The following is an 18,770-nucleotide window of genomic DNA, read 5'->3' as shown; positions in this document are numbered from 1 at the left end:
AGTAGGCAAGGTCCGATATTAGGTGTCTTCGTCTGGGGTATCAGAAGCATGCCGAAGTACCGGCCAACCACGGACCCAGGTCAAGCACTCTTTGTTCTGACCACTGTGCAGAAAATCCCAGTGGACTTTACTTCATGGAGGCTTGGAAGTTGGAACAATCGTCTATCTCGCCTTTGGAGGCAGTCGACTAGCAGGGATCCAGATAGTCTACTCTGTGAGCATTAATTTTGATTGCTCAGTCGCCGGTGGGCCGTCTGGGACCGATGATCACGTTCGGCCTAGAAATGCATGACCGAGAATTTTGACCCCGCCAAACTGCATGGTCAAGGGCCACCTGTTTCCACACTTTCCAGGGTTGAGCAGCCACGGCGTTTCCTATGGACGGCAGTGGAGAGCTACCGTGTCTCTGTCATGACGGCTCCCAATGCCTGGAAAGGCGGTTGCCCTCTCGGAGAGGAGCGCGCGAAGTCCGAAGGATACCTGAGTCATCTGCATGTCTGGCTAGTGCGCGCCCTTCGGTGACAGCACTATGCCAGATTGGGTCTAATTTTGGGTGCGGGGACGTGCGCTGCCCTTCCCGATTGGGTTGGGATGAATCAGCTCTTGAACGATATCGGAGGGGGGGAACAGTGGATTGTCATCGGGAACATCATCGATATGAATATGATAAGAGTCTCAATACTTCCCGTATCCACGAGACCATCCTGCCTACGTCCAGTCTGAAGAGACATGACACTAGTGGACAGCGTGGCTGCCGAGGCCATTATCTAGCGCTTCCTCTGTGTCAAGGCACCATTATTTTCTATGTACTTTGTATATTTCGGGGATATGCTCAACTCAGACTTGCTGCTTCAACGTTGCCAGCTGGCAAGAATAGATAACTCATGTGCCATTGATAGCACTAAGACATTCTGAACTCTCATCTAAAGCTCATAGGGCGGCCCCCTAACACCACCCTCCCGATAGACAACCCCGAGCTCTCCCCTCCCGCTCACAAAATCCTCCTTCCAATTCCCCTCCTTCCACGTGCCATCAAAATCATAGTCCCCCCCTTCATCATCCGTCCTCCAGTGCCTAACCACATTCCCAGTGTCATCGAAGAACACATGGAGCAATCCGTTACCATCAAGAGCCTCTTCATCTTCAATAAACAGATGCGTCACGACACAAGCAGCGTGATATTCTCCATACTGAAGCAGCGGGTCCTTGACTTCTTCGGGGAATCCGTCCTCCTCTTCAGCTTCAGTATTCCCTCCACCTTCTCGAATCCTCATTAGAGTATCCCTGAGAACTGTCTCACGATGCTTAGCATGTGCAACTGATCCTGCATTTGTGACCCTCTCCGGAAAAGTTTCCAAGAATCTCGCCAGGTTTATTCCCCCGCCGCCAAAAAGCTCTTTATCGTCGAAAATGATGCCGTCGGGTCCTACGAAAGCCACGTCCAAGTTCTGGGACCATAGGAACCTATGCACCTCTTCTTTGTCTGCGTCGTAGCACAGACGGAGATAAAGGCCTTCGTCTAGGGAGCCCGTGTACTCAGCGTAGGGCCGCAGCGACTCGGGACGCGCGGGACGTAGGATTTCGGTTATTTGGCTGTTTGTAGGTGTTGGTGGAGTTTCGGTTTGTGACTGGTAGGGCTGTTTTTTCCGTCAGATTAGGCGTCAAAATAGGAATTTGAAAGGGTAGGAACCTGACGTCCCACACTCCCCAGCGCAAGGAATTGGCGAATAAGCCGACTACGCCGGTCAGACGGGGACTCAGGGACAGGGTGCTGCGAAGCCTTGGCGAGGTATGATGAATTCGGAGTATCCCATTCTGAAAGGAGGTAGATGTCCAGTGGGAGGGTGCCCCAGGCGGGGGGCGACGGGGGTTCTCCGTCAAGGATTTGGAGGGGCATTGTTTGGGTTGTTCTGATCGGTGATTGTGTACTGCAGCACAAGTGGAAGCGGGAGAATATGGAAGAGAGGCCGGTGGAGAACAGTAGTACCTGGCAGAGGGTATTGTGGAGTCGGGACCTAGGTAGGTTGTCTTACTACATATACTTCGTAGCCGGTTACGATATCTCCTGAGCTCGTTGTTTTCTTCGTCCTCATGGTTTTCAATATGGAGAAACACGCTATTTACATGCTAAAACAACCGTCATCTCCCGTGTTTGGCATTGAATTCATCCGCTACCTTTCTCGTCGTCCTGATGATGTCAACGCATCCGGGAGAGTCAGAGTGGCAGCATATTGAGACTGGGTACGTTTTCAGCGGCAGTTGCACAACAGTCCCATCAACCGCCGTGACTGACTGCTCTTCGATCTGCTGTCTGACGTGCTTCTCAACATCTGCGAGGTTCCAGGGCTTCTTCTTCCGATCGATCACAAGCATGCCGTTCGAGTCGTATTTCACATCTCCATATAACTCAGCCCAGAACTCAATCCCCAGGTCGTTGGCAGCTTTCTCCATTTGAGTGCCTGCCAGTCCAAACACCGGCACACCTTTTGGAATTCCCAGCATAACCGCCTTGGCGACTTCATAATCCCGGCACATCATACCGTACAACACCCCATGAGGCTTTACATGGTGCAAGGGCACTCCTTCGCGGTCGAGGAAGCCTTGGAGCGCCCCGACCTGGTAGATGGTGATTGCAGTAAGCTCTTCTGGGGAGAGCTTCATCTCCCGACGACCGAACCCTTGCAGATCTGGAAGACCCGGGTGAGCACCGATTCGAACATTGTGAGCTTTGCAGTTCCGCACTGTTTCCATCATAATAAGCGGGTCGCCCCCATGGAATCCACAGGCAATATTGGCGATATCGATCATTGGGAGGAGCTCGAGGTCAGGACCGCAGGTCCAGTTGCCGTACTATGAGGGCGTCAGTAATGCGACCATAACGAGCGTGTTAAGCTCAGGAAGCGTATATACTTACAGCCTCCCCCATATCACAATTGATAAGTGCCTTCTGCTGTATTGGTGCCATAGTGCTGTATGTCGCGATCCGCACGAAGTTGGGACAGCTGCCAAGTTCCCTCAACAATGGATAACTTCCAGAAAAGACTTGGGGACGTGGCAAGCAATATAGATATACCCCAAAATTCAGTCCTTTCAACTCCTCGCTCGGCTGAATGAGACTTTGTGACCGAGGGGTTTGGAGCCTATCATTTATGACCGCATAGACGGATTCTCCGCATTTTCTCCAACTCTCCAACAAACGCCGAGCTGTGACCATACCCCACGACGATCATACCTCATTATCTGCCATTGACTCCAGATACTCCCTCCTTTCATTGGAGTACAACGCCGAGCTCCTGATCCTTCAGTTCAGATAATGTTCCTCTTAAACAGAAGGCGCCCATGTTATGTTGCTCCAAGGCGCATCTCTAGCTCCTGCTCTACATCGCGATGGATAGTTTAAAGACTCTTCTCGTTGCCAACAGAGGCGAAATTGCCGTGAGAGTTATCAAAACCGCTAAGTATGGTGACGCAAGCTCAAGCTGACTGGTTAACCCTGACGTTGTGATCCAGGAAGCTGAACCTTCGTACAATTGCGATCTATACCGAGCCAGACGCTGCCTCTATCCATGTTCATTTGGCAGATGTCGCCGTTCTCCTGTCTGGTCCTGCTTCAAAAGCATATATTGACGGGTGAGTCTACTTTCCTCCTTTCAAGACTAATCTGACCCAGGAGCCTCCAGTGATCAAATAATTCAGATTGCAAAGCAGAACAATGCGAATGCTATCATTCCAGGTTATGGATTCTTATCCGAGAACGCAGATTTTGCGAGGGCTGTGGCTGCCGCTGGTCTAGTATTCGTTGGACCTTCCCCTGAGAGCATCGAAGTTTTTGGCCTCAAGCATACCGCGAGAGAACTTGCAACGAAGGCCGGAGTTCCCATCGTGCCGGGATCACCTGGTCTGATCAACAATGAACATGATGCCGTGGAGGTGGCTCAGAAGTTGGGGTATCCAGTATGCATCGTGAAACAGGAGAGAATCCTTTTAGCAGGGCTAATGGGTGGTGCAGGTCATGCTGAAAGCTACCGCTGGTGGTGGTGGGATGGGTTTGCTTACATGCAATTCCGACGCCGAAGTGCGCAAGTCCTTTGCAACTGTCAAGTCGCGAGGGGAAGCATTATTCAAGAATGCAGGCGTGTTTATTGAGCGTTATTATCCGGCAAGCCATCACATAGAAGTTCAGGTGTTTGGCAACGGGGATGGTAAGGCAATTTTTATTGGTGAAAGAGAATGCTCGATACAAAGAAGGCATCAGAAGGTGATTGAAGAATGTCCCAGCCCTTTCGTCTCCAGAAAACCAGGGTTGCGAAAGAGCTTGGGTGAGGCTGCCGTCCGTCTGGCCGAATCGATCAAGTATGGTTCAGCAGGGACGATTGAATACCTCGTGGATGATGAGACTGGCGCATTCTTCTTTCTTGAGATGAACACTCGCCTACAGGTTGAGCACGGGATAACTGAACTCTGCTATGGCCTGGACTTGGTTGAACTCATGCTAAATCAAGCGGATGCCCAGCTTTCTGGGAAGAACGGGGTTGAAGCATCTTTTCTTGAAGCCTTGCCCGTGGAAACCCCTTCTGGCGCTGCTATTGAAGCAAGAGTGTATGCTGAAAATCCGACCAAGGATTTCGCCCCCTGTCCTGGAACCCTGCAAACCGTTGAATGGAAGGAAATACCAGGCTCGAGGATCGATACATGGGTCTATCGTGGCATCAAGGTATCCGCCAATTACGGTATGTCTCACGAGCAAAATCCTCTTTTTGGTACTTTGGCTGGGCTGACAGTAACATGTAGATCCCCTACTCGCGAAGGTCATGTACCACTCGCCAGATAGACAGCAGACTATACTGGGAATGAGGGAAATTCTAAAACAATCACGCATCTGCGGGCCTCCAACCAATCTGGATTTCCTGGTTAAGATTCTAGAAGAGGAGGCCTTTGTCGCAGGCAACACATTGACAAGATTTCTGGACAATTTCCAGTACACCCCGTCAGCAATCGACGTCATCTCGGGTGGCGCCTATACGCTCATTGAAGACTGGCCCGGTCGACCGACCATAGGGAGGGGCTTTTGTCATTCTGGGCCAATGGATCCGCTAGCTTTCCGCATCGCGAATGCCCTTGTCAATAACCCCGTCGGGCTCGAGGCTCTGGAGATCACCCTAAGTGGTCCAGATCTACGCTTCCTCAGGCCAGCAATCATCTCCCTTTGTGGGGCGCCGATTGAAGCTAAACTCGATGGAGAGCCTGTTCCAATGTGGTCAAGAGTCAAGGTAGCCGCTGGTCAGCGCCTGACTATCGGTAAAACTACAGGAAACGGCTGCAGGGCTTACCTCGCTGTCTTTGGTGGATTCCTCAACGTGCCCAAATGGTTTGGGTCAAAGTCGACATCTCCAGGTGTGGGAGTTGGAGGGTATCAAGGTCGGCAGATTTCATCGGGGGACCTTCTCACGATCACAAGCGAGATTCCAGAAGTCAATGGTGATCTCCGTATACCAGAACACCTTATCCCAGATTACCCAAATCACTGGGAGCTACTAGCCATGCCAGGGCCCTACGATGAGGGCTATCTTACCCCCGAGAGTATCGAGATGCTGTATGAGACTCAGTGGAAGATTTCACACAATGCGGCAAGAGGAGGAATCCGTCTCCTTGGCCCCAAGCCACGGTGGGCTCGCTCCGATGGGGGAGAGGGCGGCGCACATCCTTCTAATTTGATAGAATATGGATACGCAATCGGCTCAATCAACTGGACAGGTGACGATCCCGTTATCTTTCCACAGGATGCCCCAGACTTTGGAGGCTTTGTTAGCAGCCATACGATCGTAAAGGCAGATCTATGGAAGTTGGGACAAGTGAAAGCGGGGGACACCCTGAAGTTCAGAGCAGTGTCTTTGGCTGATGCCCTGGAGGCACGGAGAGATCTGGAGAGGTTCGTAGATGAACTGGTGCATTGTTGCAAGCAAGGGCATGGATTCCACAGCGTGAAAGTGCTGAGAGGCATGCCTCCCGAGCAGACAGCCAAGACTCGCGGCAAAGGCGTGGTACATCGGATCGAGGAACAAGGAAATCAGCCCCTTGTGTCTTACAGACAGGTATGGTGCACTTGTCGCTGGGTCGTATGGGCCACCAGCTGATCAACTACTTCTTTAGGGAGGGGACGACTATCTCCTCATCGATTATGGCCATGGGTCATTTGACTTGAACCATCGTTGCAGAGTCACTGAACTAAAGAAGGCACTCAATGAAGGAAAAGAGATTTCGTTCTCGAATGGACTCATTTCGATGATTGGATGTGGAAATTGTAAGAGCTCGTTCCTGCAGACGAGAACTTTATAACTGACTCACTCTTCGCAGCGCTGATGCTCTACTACGACGGCATGAAAGTCTCCCAGCAAAGACTAATCAGCTATCTCTGCAACCTCGAGACGCAACTCGGAGATCTCAGTCAAGCAAAGATGCCGAGTCGGCTGTTCAGGCTTCCTCTCACATTCGAGAGTCAAAGACAAAAGGATGCCATTCAGCGCTACATGGAAACACAGCGTCCGTATGCTTCGTACCTTCCAGATAACATGGAGTTTGTAGCCAAAAACAACGCTTTCACAAAGGAAGAGTTCGAAAACATCTTCCTGACAGCCAGCTTGATGGTCGTCTCTGTTGGATTCTTCACTGCACTTCCGCTCGCCCTCCCTGTGGATCCTCGTCAACGCATGAACTGCCCAAAAATGAATCCAAGTAGAGTATATACTCCAGCCGGGTCAGTGTCGTGGGGTGGAAGCTGCATGGCGTGAGTTCTGTTCCATAATTTCAAAGTATCTAGATGTTGACCACACTCAAACAGATTATACAATGTCGATTCGCCTGGCGGATATCAACTGACCGGGATGACCATACCGGGGGTCGACATCTTGGGCTCGAAAAAAGGCTACAGCGCCGACAGACCGTGGCTCTTCGAAGAATTTGATCAGATAACCTTCTACCAAGTCTCCGAAGAGGAATATGAAAAACAGTTGGCGCTGTTCAATAGCGGCAAATACGAATACCAATGGGAGGAGGTTGTCTTTGACATGGCAGAGCACAACCGACTTTTGCAGGAAACGCGTGACGAAGTAGCAGCCATCCGAGCACGGCAGCGCCAGGCGCAGACAGAAATGGATAAAATCGAAGCAGAGTTGCTCGAACGCTGGGCGAAGGAAAAGTCCGAGAGGGGAGTCTCTCAGGATACAATTGAGAGTTTACTTCAAGGTAAGCCTAGCCAAGGTCCCCCTCCCCCTCCCCCGAGAAGTCGACACTAACATGTTCGTTCCTTGACACAGACCCCGAAATCATCCCAATCGAGGCACCCTTGAATGCCAATGTGTGGAAAGTCGAGGTCAAGCAAGGGGACAAGCTTGACGAGAACCAGGTTGTGGTCATACTCGAAGCGATGAAACTCGAAATCGCTGTACGAGTCGAGCCTTCTACAGCGGGTGCCACCGTGGAGAAAATCTTGGCGCCACCAGGAGAACCAATCGAGGCTGGCAAGCCATTATTACTTGTACGCAAAATCAAGAGCTGAGAGAAAACTTGATAAATGGTACTGGCATAGTTGGTTTAGCCCAAGAGGGTCTGTACACTAGGTATCTAAGTAGCATACCATAACCACCAGGACAAACTCTGAAACTCTCCAAGCCTAAGACCTTGTAGACGTATTGCAATCGTTTCGTAGGTGTGGTATCTCATCATATCATCAATCATCAAAGAGAAATGCAAAGGGCTCGCTAAAGTGTCTATTCCCACCAGAAGCTGACGCTAATTCCAGCCTTGACGCCACGGACGTAATGCCACCATCCCACTGGAATATACAAGCATTCGCCGTCCTTCAGCACAGTCTCGACGTACTCCGCCTCCAAGAAGCCCGGCCACATTTCTTCCCACTGTTCGGACTCAGCTGGGGAAAGCTCAATGGCAGCCAGGTCGACCTGAGAAGTATTGGACATGTCGATGAGCTGCGTTTGCTTTTCGACCCTGGCTTCCGAGCCTTTCCCTTGCAGCTGGGCCGAGTCAGACAGGCCTGCTGACGCATTGGACCCGGACAATGAATTGACGGCCTCCATGCCCTTCGGATAGATCCGCGAGGCCGGCGTATGAGGTGAGTAGAGCCGAATGTACTTCGCGCCGACAACCTGGACCAAGATGTTGTGGTATGGATCATGGTGGAGGGGAGATATGGTCCATGCGGGGCCTATCCAGGTGTTTATGATCGGGTCACTGGGGACTCCCAGGACAGAGGACTCGTCGTCGGAGGCTGCGTTTTCATGCTGTTGCTGCTCGTGCGACTTTGTATGCGATTCGCCGACGCCTGACGAGGCATTGCTGGATTTCAGTTTCTCTTCTCGCTCTCGCTGCTTCTTAAGATAGACCGGCGTTTCTGGCTCCGGACCCGGAGGCTCGATGAAGCAGTAATCGGGGATGCAGATATCTTTCCGGAGAGCCGGAATTTGCGAGAGCAGATCATGCTGCGCCATGTAACCCGTTTGGCCTGTATCGTTGCCGTCGTCCTCGCGCTCCTTCCCAGTCCCAGTCTTAGACGTCTTGCCTTCTCCCCTCCAGAGAAACTTGTCCACAAAGTCTCGAAACTCCATGATTCGCTGGCCCCATCCTTCGTCCGTGTAGGATCTGCCCACCTCCACGGGGACGAGTCTGCGGCCGCCGAGGGTACGATCGAACCAGTAGTCGCGTGAAGCCCAGGGCCGGGTCGACAGCGCCGGCCAGTGGTCCACGGCGTCGGTGATGACCAGCGGAGTTCTGACATGCTGGATATGATGCTCGATAGCGTCGAACGACGGCGCGGAGACCCGAGGGACAGGATGTTTCAGGGTCGTCGCTGGCACAGCATCGGGAGGGAAGAGGGGGGGGGAGAGCTTCCTGCGTTTAAAGGCCTGGCCACCGAGCTCTGAATCACTGGCGTAATCGTGGGTTGAGCGCGGATCCGTCTTCCCTTCGCGGTAAGCTTGTGTAGAGAGATGAAGAGCGGAGAAGAGGGATTCGACCAGGTTCTCGCGGAGGGGCGCGCCCGTCATAATCAGTGCATTGTCGAGGGCGTGTATTGACGACAGGAGCCATGGCGCGTCCGGGTCAAGTTTGTACTCGGCTTGTCTTGGGGTTGGGTCGAGCGTTGACGCATGTTCAGTGCCATCTGCAATTCGGGGATTGTTGTCTGCTGGTATTCCATCGCAGGAGAAGCCACAGTTTCTGCAGATAGCCAGGCACACCTTTGCAATGCTCGCGTCCGTATAGAGTCTTCGCCAGCATGTCTTCACATCTTTGAATGGGAAAACGCGTAGTTTTGCGTCGGCAAGCTCGAGGGCACGGTCTGTGTTCTTCAGAAGAAGCTCGCGTAGTGCAGCAAGATCGTTGTCGCAGCATTCGAGGATGGAATCTTCGGGAGCTGGGTTAGTGAGGGCGGCCAGCGCGTTGGCGACCACAGAGGGGAGATGCGTCATCTTCGCACAAGGAAGGATTAGAGAGTCATGAAGTCAGAGCCTATCAGTTCCGAGAGAGATAGAGATGAGTAGATAATAGAAGAAGGCTGAGATGACTTCTTACTACAATTGTGCTTTTTAAACTGCGTTTTCTCTCCTTTTCACTCCACACATTAGTTAATGAAAGCAACGTCATTGCAGAGCGAGTACAGCGGAAGTGAATCACCAAGCTACGGAGTACAATAGTGTTCTTCTCTAGTTTTCACCTTTCAATGGGGGAACAATATGTAGAATATGAAACACAGTTACTCCCTCGCCAGGAAGATTGATTCTCTATATTTTTATTTTTCTTTTTGATTTGTTCATTTCTTTTCCACTATGATTGGCATAGGAGTGTGGATTCAAGTAGATGAACGCATTCTGGTAGATTATACAAACTATATATATACATGTCTCAGAGGGAATTTGGCCATATAACTATTCATATAATACAAGATCATCATTTGCTGAACTCCCAGGACTTGTCACTGATAATGCAACATAGGCTCAGTCCAACAACTCCATCACAAGCTTTGGAATTCGACTGACTCCCTCGCCTCTGATGGCGCTTACTGGAAGGGCGCAGACCTTCTCTTTCCAACCATCTGGGTATCCTCCTGGGTGGTCAACCGCACCATTTTGTACGGCAGCGACGTAGTCTCGCAGGGTCTTAAATCTGTCTTGAGTTTCTGGCAAGTCTGCCTTCGTAGCCACGACAAACCAAGGTTTTGTGTGAATAGGTGGAAGTTCAAGGGAAGGGAGCTGCCCTTTTGTGCCGTCAGGGATATTGGTCGGAGAATCCCTTGTAGAATCCAAGTGGTCCACAGGATTTTGTGAAGCGAGTTCAGGTAGACCTCCAATCGGTTGCCACTCATCTTCACTTTTGAGGACAGATTCGGTGTTACGGATGCGTTCATATTCGCTAAGCTCGTGCCACAAATTCTGAAGGCCTTGCACAGGATCTCCTGCACTCAAATCTACCACGAAGGCCAGAATACCAGCCCGCTCAATGTGTCGCAGGAAACCTAATCCAAGACCTCGGTCGAGATGAGCGCCTTCAATCAGACCTGGAATGTCTGCTATGGTGAAGTTGGTCCGCATTGCTTTTCCCTTGGCTTCAACAAGCGGCCGTCCCTTGTAATCATCGATAATAACAGTCCCGATACTGGGGGAGAGCGTGGTGAACGCCCAATTTCCAACGCGCGTGCGGCTGTTGGTCAATGACCGAAGAAGTGTGCTTTTGCCAGCATTCGGCTTGCCGACTAATCCAACATCGGCAAGCAGCTTCAATTCAAACTCAAGTTCCAGCCGCATACCCCCTTCTCCCCTTGACGCGAACTTTGGCCGAGTGATCGAACGAGATACCCAGTGGGCATTGCCCAGACCGCCGACACCCCCAGCAGCCAGCAAAATCGGCTTATCCATTGGTTTTGAGAGGTCGAGGTATATGGGCGCCTTGGGTTCCATAGCGGCGATATTTTGCCTTCGAGGCGGATTCTTTGGAAAGACCGTGGTCAGGAAGTCGGAAGGATTGGAGCCCGGGTAGAGCACCCAGCGATCATGACGGACTGAGGGCAGCCCAATCTCATCGAGCTCGTCGACATCAGCTGCAGGTGTCTTTCGACGCTTGAGTTCCTCAGCCACTGGATCGTATCGGTCTACCTCTCGCACGACTGTCCCAACGGGAACTTGAAGCAGGACATCCTCTCCTCGCCTGCCTCCTTTGCTCTTTCCTTGTCCATTTTTGCCCCTTCCGGCTTTGATTACTCCTCGACGAGCAAGTTTGTGCAGGCTAGTAATGCCCTCGACAGCTTGGATATAGATGCTTCCGCCGCTTCCACCATCACCCCCATTTGGTGGACCTTCCTCGATGTACTTCTCACGCAGGAACGAGACGCATCCGTTGCCACCAGAGCCAGCATATATTGTCGAGCGACATTTGTCCTGGAATATGAACCGAGAGTAATCGTCAGGCGGTGGATTCAGGTGAGAAAGGTCAGGCGACTTTTCGGCATCTTGAGCGGCGATTGATCGTTCCTTCGGTTGCGATGAACCCCGATCGCTACCGTACCATCTACCGCGAATCGAAGGTACTCTCAAGGGGGATATTTCTGTGTTTAGTGGTCGCGCGGTTCGTTGTAGGACAGAAGGAAACGAGAACAAAAGACTTGTTCTTGAAGTCATTATTTCAGATCGCAGCCTTGGCCTGATTCATCCTGGAGAACGAACTCTAATCTAGGGCATAGACATCTAATTCGCGCAAGATAACGGCATTCCTGACTTTCCACTCGGAAAAAAGAGAGAGATAATATGAAACAAAATGTCGTCGGTGAAGCTTCTTTTGCATCTTGGCTTTGCGATAGTGGCACGTGGTGATAAACATCTTAATCACGTGTAGATACCGAATACTAGTTGGTGTCTTGCAGAGTCGCTGACACGGAGTGAATCATCTCGCTTCAATCTTATTGAAGGCGGCATGTGAATTTACACTCCTGTTCGCGAGCATAAGATTGAGAACCCCAGCTACCTGGTCATGATTATCGTGGCTCACTTCAAAATACATGAACAAGGCCAATCAGACCAGCTATCATGTGCTCTGATTGCTTTGAAATAGTAACCATGTTGCCACACTCCGTTCAAATTCTACACGTCAACTACTTGGCATTCAACACTTGGGCCTAGCTTGGGGACAATGCAGCTCCGGTCAGACGAGATGTGATGGTGACAGATCAATGGAACTAATCAAACGTTGATCTGTTAGACCCTGTCAAAGATATCCTTCAACATCAATTGAAAATGTGACCTAGGATACTAAGTTGCTAAGAACCTGAGTCTATATTTGGCCCCAGAACCATGGTCCTAACTTACAAGGGCTAGATGCATGTCTAGCTCACCCTAGCTGCCCCAGTTCCATGGAGCCCGGTGCGCAAAAGTACATGATTACCTCGCAAACCCACCAGCTATCCTTATCAAAGATGGTGAAGTGGAAACAGTTATGCCAAGTACTTTTGTCTAGTCCATGGTGGACGCGAGGATCGACACACACTCCGAACAATCGGGCTCGAAACTCTGAAGTCTAGAGCTGTCAGCGTTCCGGCCCACCCCTGAACCCCAATGTCAATCTGTGCTTCATTGACTTAACATCACTGAATTTTGCTGACTCAGAGTGCTTCTCATACTAGCGTGACGCATCTTGCACTTGAGTTGTCGAATTGCTTCCAGATTGAGCCTAGACACAGTATTTTTTGGATTGAGTGCACCAGGTACATACAGAATACGGATTCCGTCTTTTGGTGAGATGAGAGACAAAAGCGACCAAGCAGAGTGGCTATTATCATCGCCTCATTCTGCAATGGGACTGTGGGACTATTTCCAGTTTCCGCAACCGTAATTGGAGAGAAAGCTCTCATGTCTTTGGCTCGAAAGCTGGAAATTTTTAAAAGAAATCGGCGCTTCATGAGTCCTTGCTTGTTTTGAACGGTGCCTATGTTGTAGGGTCAATCTCAAGGTGTTGCTCGATCAGCTTCACAGTGCAGACACAACAAGAGAGTTGTATCCATGAAGTCAATATGACTGTATTTTCCTCAAACAATTCTTATGAAGGAACAGTGTCGATACCACATAGAGTTCGGTAGGGATTGTCGATGCAGGACTTCCAGAACCATTGGAGCCGGAGTGTCGGGACTACATCGACGTAAGTCAACCTGTCAGATAAGCTGAAGAGATGATCCCTGTCTTCGCATGATCACAATGACCGATGACGAGTTGGTGACAGCGCTGATGTTGACTGCATCCCGAAGGAACACCATTGAGATCTCGACTTGGCTGCTTATGGATCTAAGGGAAAAAAAAAAAAAAAAAAAAGTCAAACTACGGAGTTAGATTCCTGCTCATGTCGCCAATGACTGCGCCAGCTATACGACACTGGCGTACAGAGTACCACGTTCTCACCTGCTGACCATCTCCCTGGAGACCTGAAGACATGGACGTGGCTTGCTGATGAAGTGGTACAGCTTAACAGTGTCGTTTATACATGGGCCTATAAACATGCCCTAGCCAATGAAGCACAGTGACGTTGATTATAATGAGATATGACTATAGCTGACATCCTTGCAAAAAATCCATAACAGATTCTCAGCTGAAGAGATCAAATATCGACAGCGCATCTTGTGATCTGCCTCGACACCCGGGCGATACCTATCTAGGACCCAACCCGAATCATTCCAAAAGCCCTCAAAGATACGTCCATGCTCCCATCCATGCTACTTGGCTGACACCATAATTCATTTTTATGCGTCCCACGCACAATTCCTGTCATTGAGTTATCTAGACATTGTCTAACGCTGTAGTCTGTCGGGAATACGTTTTAGGCTCTAATGTATCGGTACGGCGTACTCAACCTTCCAATAGGCATTCGTTCCACTGTGTACCTGAGAACTTGATTGACAACCGGTGATGAAGTAGATACCGTATATGATGGATCCGATAATCCAATAGGAAAGTGTTCCCTCACCGCGGGACAGGGAGAGGTTGGAAGGTAAGGTGATTATCCTGGTATGCTGCAGCTCACATGATCGATAGCAGGTGTGCTAGTCGCAGGGCTAAGCTGTGCCTAAAAACAGGGCGGAAATCAGGAAGGGGGGCCGGGGGAATGGGAAAATTGTACCTTTTGCCGCCCTAAGCAGGAGACAAAAAGGCGCAGCTGCGTTAGGCTAATAAGAATCTTTTATTATTTTGTTGGAGATTATTAAAAGAGGTTAACTAGAGTAGAAAGGCCAAGACCCACTGTCAAGGTGATCTAAACTAGGTATTGCACTATACTGCATGGGGTAGAACTAGTCAAATAGAATGTTATCCATCACCGCGGCACCGGATTGTGCTTTCCGCTGCCGGTACAAAGTCTGCTGTTTGAGACAGACCTAAGTACGGAGTACGGGGTACCAATTTACATTTTCGAAATCATGGACTATTTGGTCAAGATGGAATGGTTCATAGTAAAATGGGTTAATAACTTAATTGAGTCGGAGAGTTTGTGGCTGGACCGCTCCCACGATCCTCCCACGACACAGTTGCGGTTTTACTTGGATTCTTCCTAGGCAGTTGCAGTCAATAGAGACAACTACAACAACAGTCACCTGAGACACTTATGCGGATGTGGTGCTGTCGATTGACTGTACAGAGTACAAGGAGCTGCCTGACCATGTCTCTGCCGCCATAGCCGTCACTTTGACTGTCCCGCCTTTCAGGACTAGCGTGGGATGAAAAGACGGGATAATCAATAGTGTATGGAGATTGGAGGAATGAAGTGTCATAGCCATTACGTCGTTGACATGGTAGAGTTGCTGTGGTGTGATGACTGACTTTGCGCTCCCAAACATTCTCATTTTCGGGCAGTATCAAGTTTTATCGAAGCCGAGTAGTCGAACAAATAACGATAATGGACGACAGTCTCCACCATTTTCGCCAATCCTCCTTGGGTTGTGGGGAGACGGAACGTCCTGTACGCGATTCCCGAAGTACGACGGGAAGGAACAAAATACCATTGAACAGTACTTCTCGCTTCGAGGACTGGTATCAGGCTAATGATGATTGGTATGATTGTTATCCCTTCACCCCCTGGTAGATAGTCTTTGAGTTTTGCGACGTTCCGAAAATCTTGGGAAGGCTGAGAAAGTGGTTTCCACCCAACCAATTAGACTTCTGAATCCCAGATGCCTGTTTCATGTCAAACCGAGATCCATGGATGTACCCGCTTAAGCCGAATTGAGGAGATTGATTGGTGCGGGGAAGTACGTCCGGTTGGTAGGATGTATAGAAGGTGGGGCCATATTTTGTACTTCAGCTATGTAGGTTCATACCTTGGTTTACCTTGCTGAAAGAATTCAGTGTTTTACCTCCCTAATTCAGGTACAGAGTATTATTCAGAGATTTATCGACGGCGTCATCATTGCCTCATTGTTCTGTCGCAGTGACACGTAGAGAATCCAGGAGACAAGGCTAGAAGAGGATAGACCGGAAGTTGATGCTACAGAATGAGAGGCCATCTGTTGCTCGAATCGAGTAGTCCAATCCACCCAGAAAGCCACCCAGATCGGCATTGTCGTTACGTCAAAGTATAAAGACTGCAAAAGAGTGTGGCATGATTCTCAGCCTCACAATGTCTGAAGAGATGGTTTGGACTGAGGTACTCCGTACTCGAAAGAATGGAAAAATTTTGCAGCCAGCAACTTAAGTGAGTTAAGTCCGCCACATCCGCATATTGATGCGTCCTTGTTAATTGTCAGATCTCTATAAGCCATTATTCATCACGTCTGATACTGGAGCCAAGCGACGAGTTGCAATATTATGATTTGTACTGTGACATCCACCATTAGTCCATTACCTAGGTCCTCTAGTAGATACGGGGCAGATGGCTCCTTGGCTCATCGTGGTTCTAGAAGGATTCCATACATAATACTGGACTGGTGAGAATACCCACCGAGGACCCCAACGTTCCCATACAGACCGCTTTTTGGAGTCAACCCAATATTCTCTCAGGAACATGACTAATCAAAGTGGTGAAAAGAATGGATCTCGAGAAGCATACGTGAGAAACAGATTGAAGCACATTTTCTTATTTGAATTGGCAATGATGTCACCTCTACTAGATATCCAGGGACCCGACAGACTGGTGCGGCAGCGGTTTTACCCTAGGTGGAGACACACCAGGCACGCCTACCTATCGTCCAAGGATGAAGTAGGATTATATTCTAAGGCGTTTTGTCTCACTCGTGGACTTGATCGTATGACAAAGACAATACTTGGGTACCAGTTCCAGCATGAAACATGAATGAGCACGATATTCATCACTGTAATTAAAGAGCTCCAAAGCCGAGCGTCTGGTCCTAAACTTACGAGGTCTGGCGTTGTGCTTTCGATTCCTTGTCCACGGAAGCAACAAGAAACAAGCCTGGGATGGACAGCTGTCATTGCTTTTTGATAGCAAATGATGTAAGCTTAAGCTGATGAAGAGCCAACATTGTAGTTTTGTAGGATCCCGATCCAGCGTATCACAAAATGCTAGACAGCCGTTGAGCCGTCTGTAAACAGTCAAACACTACCCATGGGAAGGTACAACCATTAATGTACCGCGGGGCATCTCCGTGCCCCGCTTCAAAAGAAACAATCGAAGCTGCCTTGCATGAAAATGGAATGTTGATTCAGCTGGCCATTGGAGCAGAATCCTTCGCGAAGATTGCTGCCACCTGTCGTGGCTGTGTTGATCCGATCGCGTGAGTATCTAGCTTTGTCCTCACCGTCTATCTTTTGGGTTGACATTCTGCAAGGCGAGCAAGGGGCTGCTCCTCAGGCTTTGCTCATAGGCTAGATGCATGAAATGTCCGCCATTCGATTTCTGCCCAAGCTACCATGATAGACACACGTTGCTCGACAGTTAACCAAATCCAACAGTGACAATATGGTCAGGGGGTCAAGGATAAATGTAGTCAGTCGATCAGCTCATTTGTCGTTGAATGTCCTGCATATGCCCCTCTTGCCCCTCCCTCGAGCGCCCTCACCGCTTACTGTCGAAGTCTGCCAATCCTGACTTTGCATTCTGTCTGGTGAATAAGAGCAGCTCATGACTGCTCAGACATTAATAATTGATCATGCTATTTCCTATGCATGCATCTTGATGCCAAACACACTCATACCTTACACCCTCGGTTGTCTAGGATCTGAACGCATCCAATGAACTTCACGCGGACCTGTCGCATCAGTTACCTCGAGACTAGTAGCTCAATGTTCACATGATCATGAGCAGTACAGTTCAGTAGATGCACGGCGATGGCATTCCATCTGTCTCCCGCTCCGGTCCGGGGTGTCCGAGTGGACATTAAGATAGACACGACTACGACAATTCAAACAATCTAAGGGAAAATGTGTCGGGTGATTCCATCTAGCCTCGCTGCGTGCCATTAGAAACCTGGATCTGATGGGCATGACAGGCCGGACACCGCCAGATCATAACATCGTGGAAATACTTCGGATTAGGTCAATATTGGAAAGTCAAGCCGCTCCTTCAGGGTGCCGTACTCGCCTTGCCTATCATATCTTCGACGACTGCCGATAAATATTAGAGATATGCAACTCGTGCATACAAGTAGAAGCCCAACACTGCATTACAGCAGGCACTTCCCGACAAACAAATCGGGGCCTTCATGGAATCGACGACATTGGCTTTGGTGTAACGCTAGACACTTGATCGTTGCTCATGACAACATCCTCAAATGTCATCTGTCTCCAAGGTAGACTTGGGTACCCTGTCTGCTGTGGGTTTTCTCGCTTTACGCAACATATCAACAGTATACGACCTCACGAGTGGTAGCTTTGAAGGGCGCGGAATTAGGTTGCATCTCCCTCGCGTGGGGTACCCTGTCACTGTGGCCCCGGTTACAGATATCAAATCTTGTTTGCAATACAGTAACACTAGGCTGATACACCTATCTACGCAAGGTTCCAGCATTCATTAAAGATTATGTCAACGCCAATTTGCTCGTTACCAACCAGCAAGATCTGATGACGTCGCGCAACTGACCATTGTCAACCCCAGCGTACACCTGTACGGAACATACAAAGTAATATTTGAGATCAAAGATCTGTATCGCATTCAGTTGCCTGATCTCCCAGACGCAATGCGCAAGAAATTTGCTTGCATTTGTTCTCATTCTACCTGACATGTCTGCATCAATGTAATTCCCATTGGACTCGAGTGGCTCCGGATCTCAACTGCACCAAGCCAGCCATTTGCAGCAGTAAAATCAGAGTAGGCTACTCGTTAAAATTTGATGTGTATGACTGTATGATAATACCACAGAGGTGCCTCATGAATATGAGTGACCCATCCTGACCCGCTTAGTGTACATTTTCGCCAGGGACTAAAGATCTGCTTCTGCCAAAAGATAGGTAGCTTAATTCCAGTGCCTTGGTTCCTTCCAGCGCCAACCCGCTATTAGCGTAATGGAGTCGTCGACAGTCGGATAACCAACTAATATTTCTCTACATTGGTAACGCAGTACGAGTAAACATTACCTCACCATAGAGTAAGTACGTTAGAATTAGGACAAAACAATGCCTTTATCCATGCAATTTGACGCTGCGGAAATGACAGAGTCTATAAGAAGTTATAATCAATTGATATGATTTATTTAAGTACAACTTAATCACTTTCTAACTGATGTGTTCAAGGTAGAGTGGACTATAGGCCCTATGATTCTGGTCAAGGCTACAACA

General features: G+C 49.5%; 5 protein-coding genes across 5 annotated transcripts; 1 reads left to right on the top strand and 4 right to left on the bottom strand.

Moving 5' to 3' along the window:
• Positions 1–923: 923 nt before the first annotated feature.
• On the bottom strand, positions 924–1,897 carry AFUA_1G15540 (uncharacterized protein; the record flags this gene model as incomplete). The annotated part of the gene is made up of 2 exons (XM_747828.1): positions 924–1,637; positions 1,703–1,897. 2 exons carry the CDS (start codon positions 1,895–1,897, stop codon positions 924–926), a joined length of 909 nt encoding a protein of 302 aa, XP_752921.1.
• A 242-nt stretch (positions 1,898–2,139) lies between these two features.
• On the bottom strand, positions 2,140–2,965 carry AFUA_1G15530 (LamB/YcsF family protein; the record flags this gene model as incomplete). The annotated part of the gene is made up of 2 exons (XM_747827.1): positions 2,140–2,850; positions 2,915–2,965. 2 exons carry the CDS (start codon positions 2,963–2,965, stop codon positions 2,140–2,142), a joined length of 762 nt encoding a protein of 253 aa, XP_752920.1.
• Positions 2,966–3,510: 545 nt separating this feature from the next.
• On the top strand, positions 3,511–7,555 carry AFUA_1G15520 (bifunctional urea carboxylase/allophanate hydrolase; the record flags this gene model as incomplete). Its single annotated transcript, XM_747826.2, has 8 exons — positions 3,511–3,630; positions 3,761–3,954; positions 4,010–4,730; positions 4,792–6,092; positions 6,151–6,301; positions 6,355–6,784; positions 6,839–7,242; positions 7,314–7,555. Exons 1-8 carry the CDS (start codon positions 3,567–3,569, stop codon positions 7,553–7,555), a joined length of 3,507 nt encoding a protein of 1,168 aa, XP_752919.1. The 5' UTR covers positions 3,511–3,566.
• Positions 7,556–7,766: 211 nt separating this feature from the next.
• On the bottom strand, positions 7,767–9,482 carry AFUA_1G15510 (putative JmjC domain protein; the record flags this gene model as incomplete). The annotated part of the gene is made up of 1 exon (XM_747825.1): positions 7,767–9,482. The coding sequence occupies one exon, from the start codon at positions 9,480–9,482 to the stop codon at positions 7,767–7,769; it is 1,716 nt and encodes a 571-aa protein (XP_752918.1).
• Positions 9,483–9,749: 267 nt separating this feature from the next.
• AFUA_1G15500 (GTP-binding protein Obg) lies at positions 9,750–18,388 on the bottom strand. Its single transcript, XM_077803984.1, has 2 exons — positions 17,192–18,388; positions 9,750–17,122 (listed from the first exon to the last, which is right to left on the bottom strand). Exon 2 carries the CDS (start codon positions 11,682–11,684, stop codon positions 10,008–10,010), a length of 1,677 nt encoding a protein of 558 aa, XP_077659915.1. The 5' UTR covers positions 11,685–17,122; positions 17,192–18,388; the 3' UTR covers positions 9,750–10,007.
• Between the last annotated feature and the right edge of the window lie 382 nt (positions 18,389–18,770).

This window comes from Aspergillus fumigatus, chromosome 1, assembly GCF_000002655.1.
Source record: "Aspergillus fumigatus Af293 chromosome 1, whole genome shotgun sequence".
Lineage (NCBI taxonomy): Eukaryota > Fungi > Ascomycota > Eurotiomycetes > Eurotiales > Aspergillaceae > Aspergillus > Aspergillus fumigatus.
Note: the sequence above shows the minus strand (reverse complement) of the source record. Positions and strands in the feature narration are given on the sequence as shown.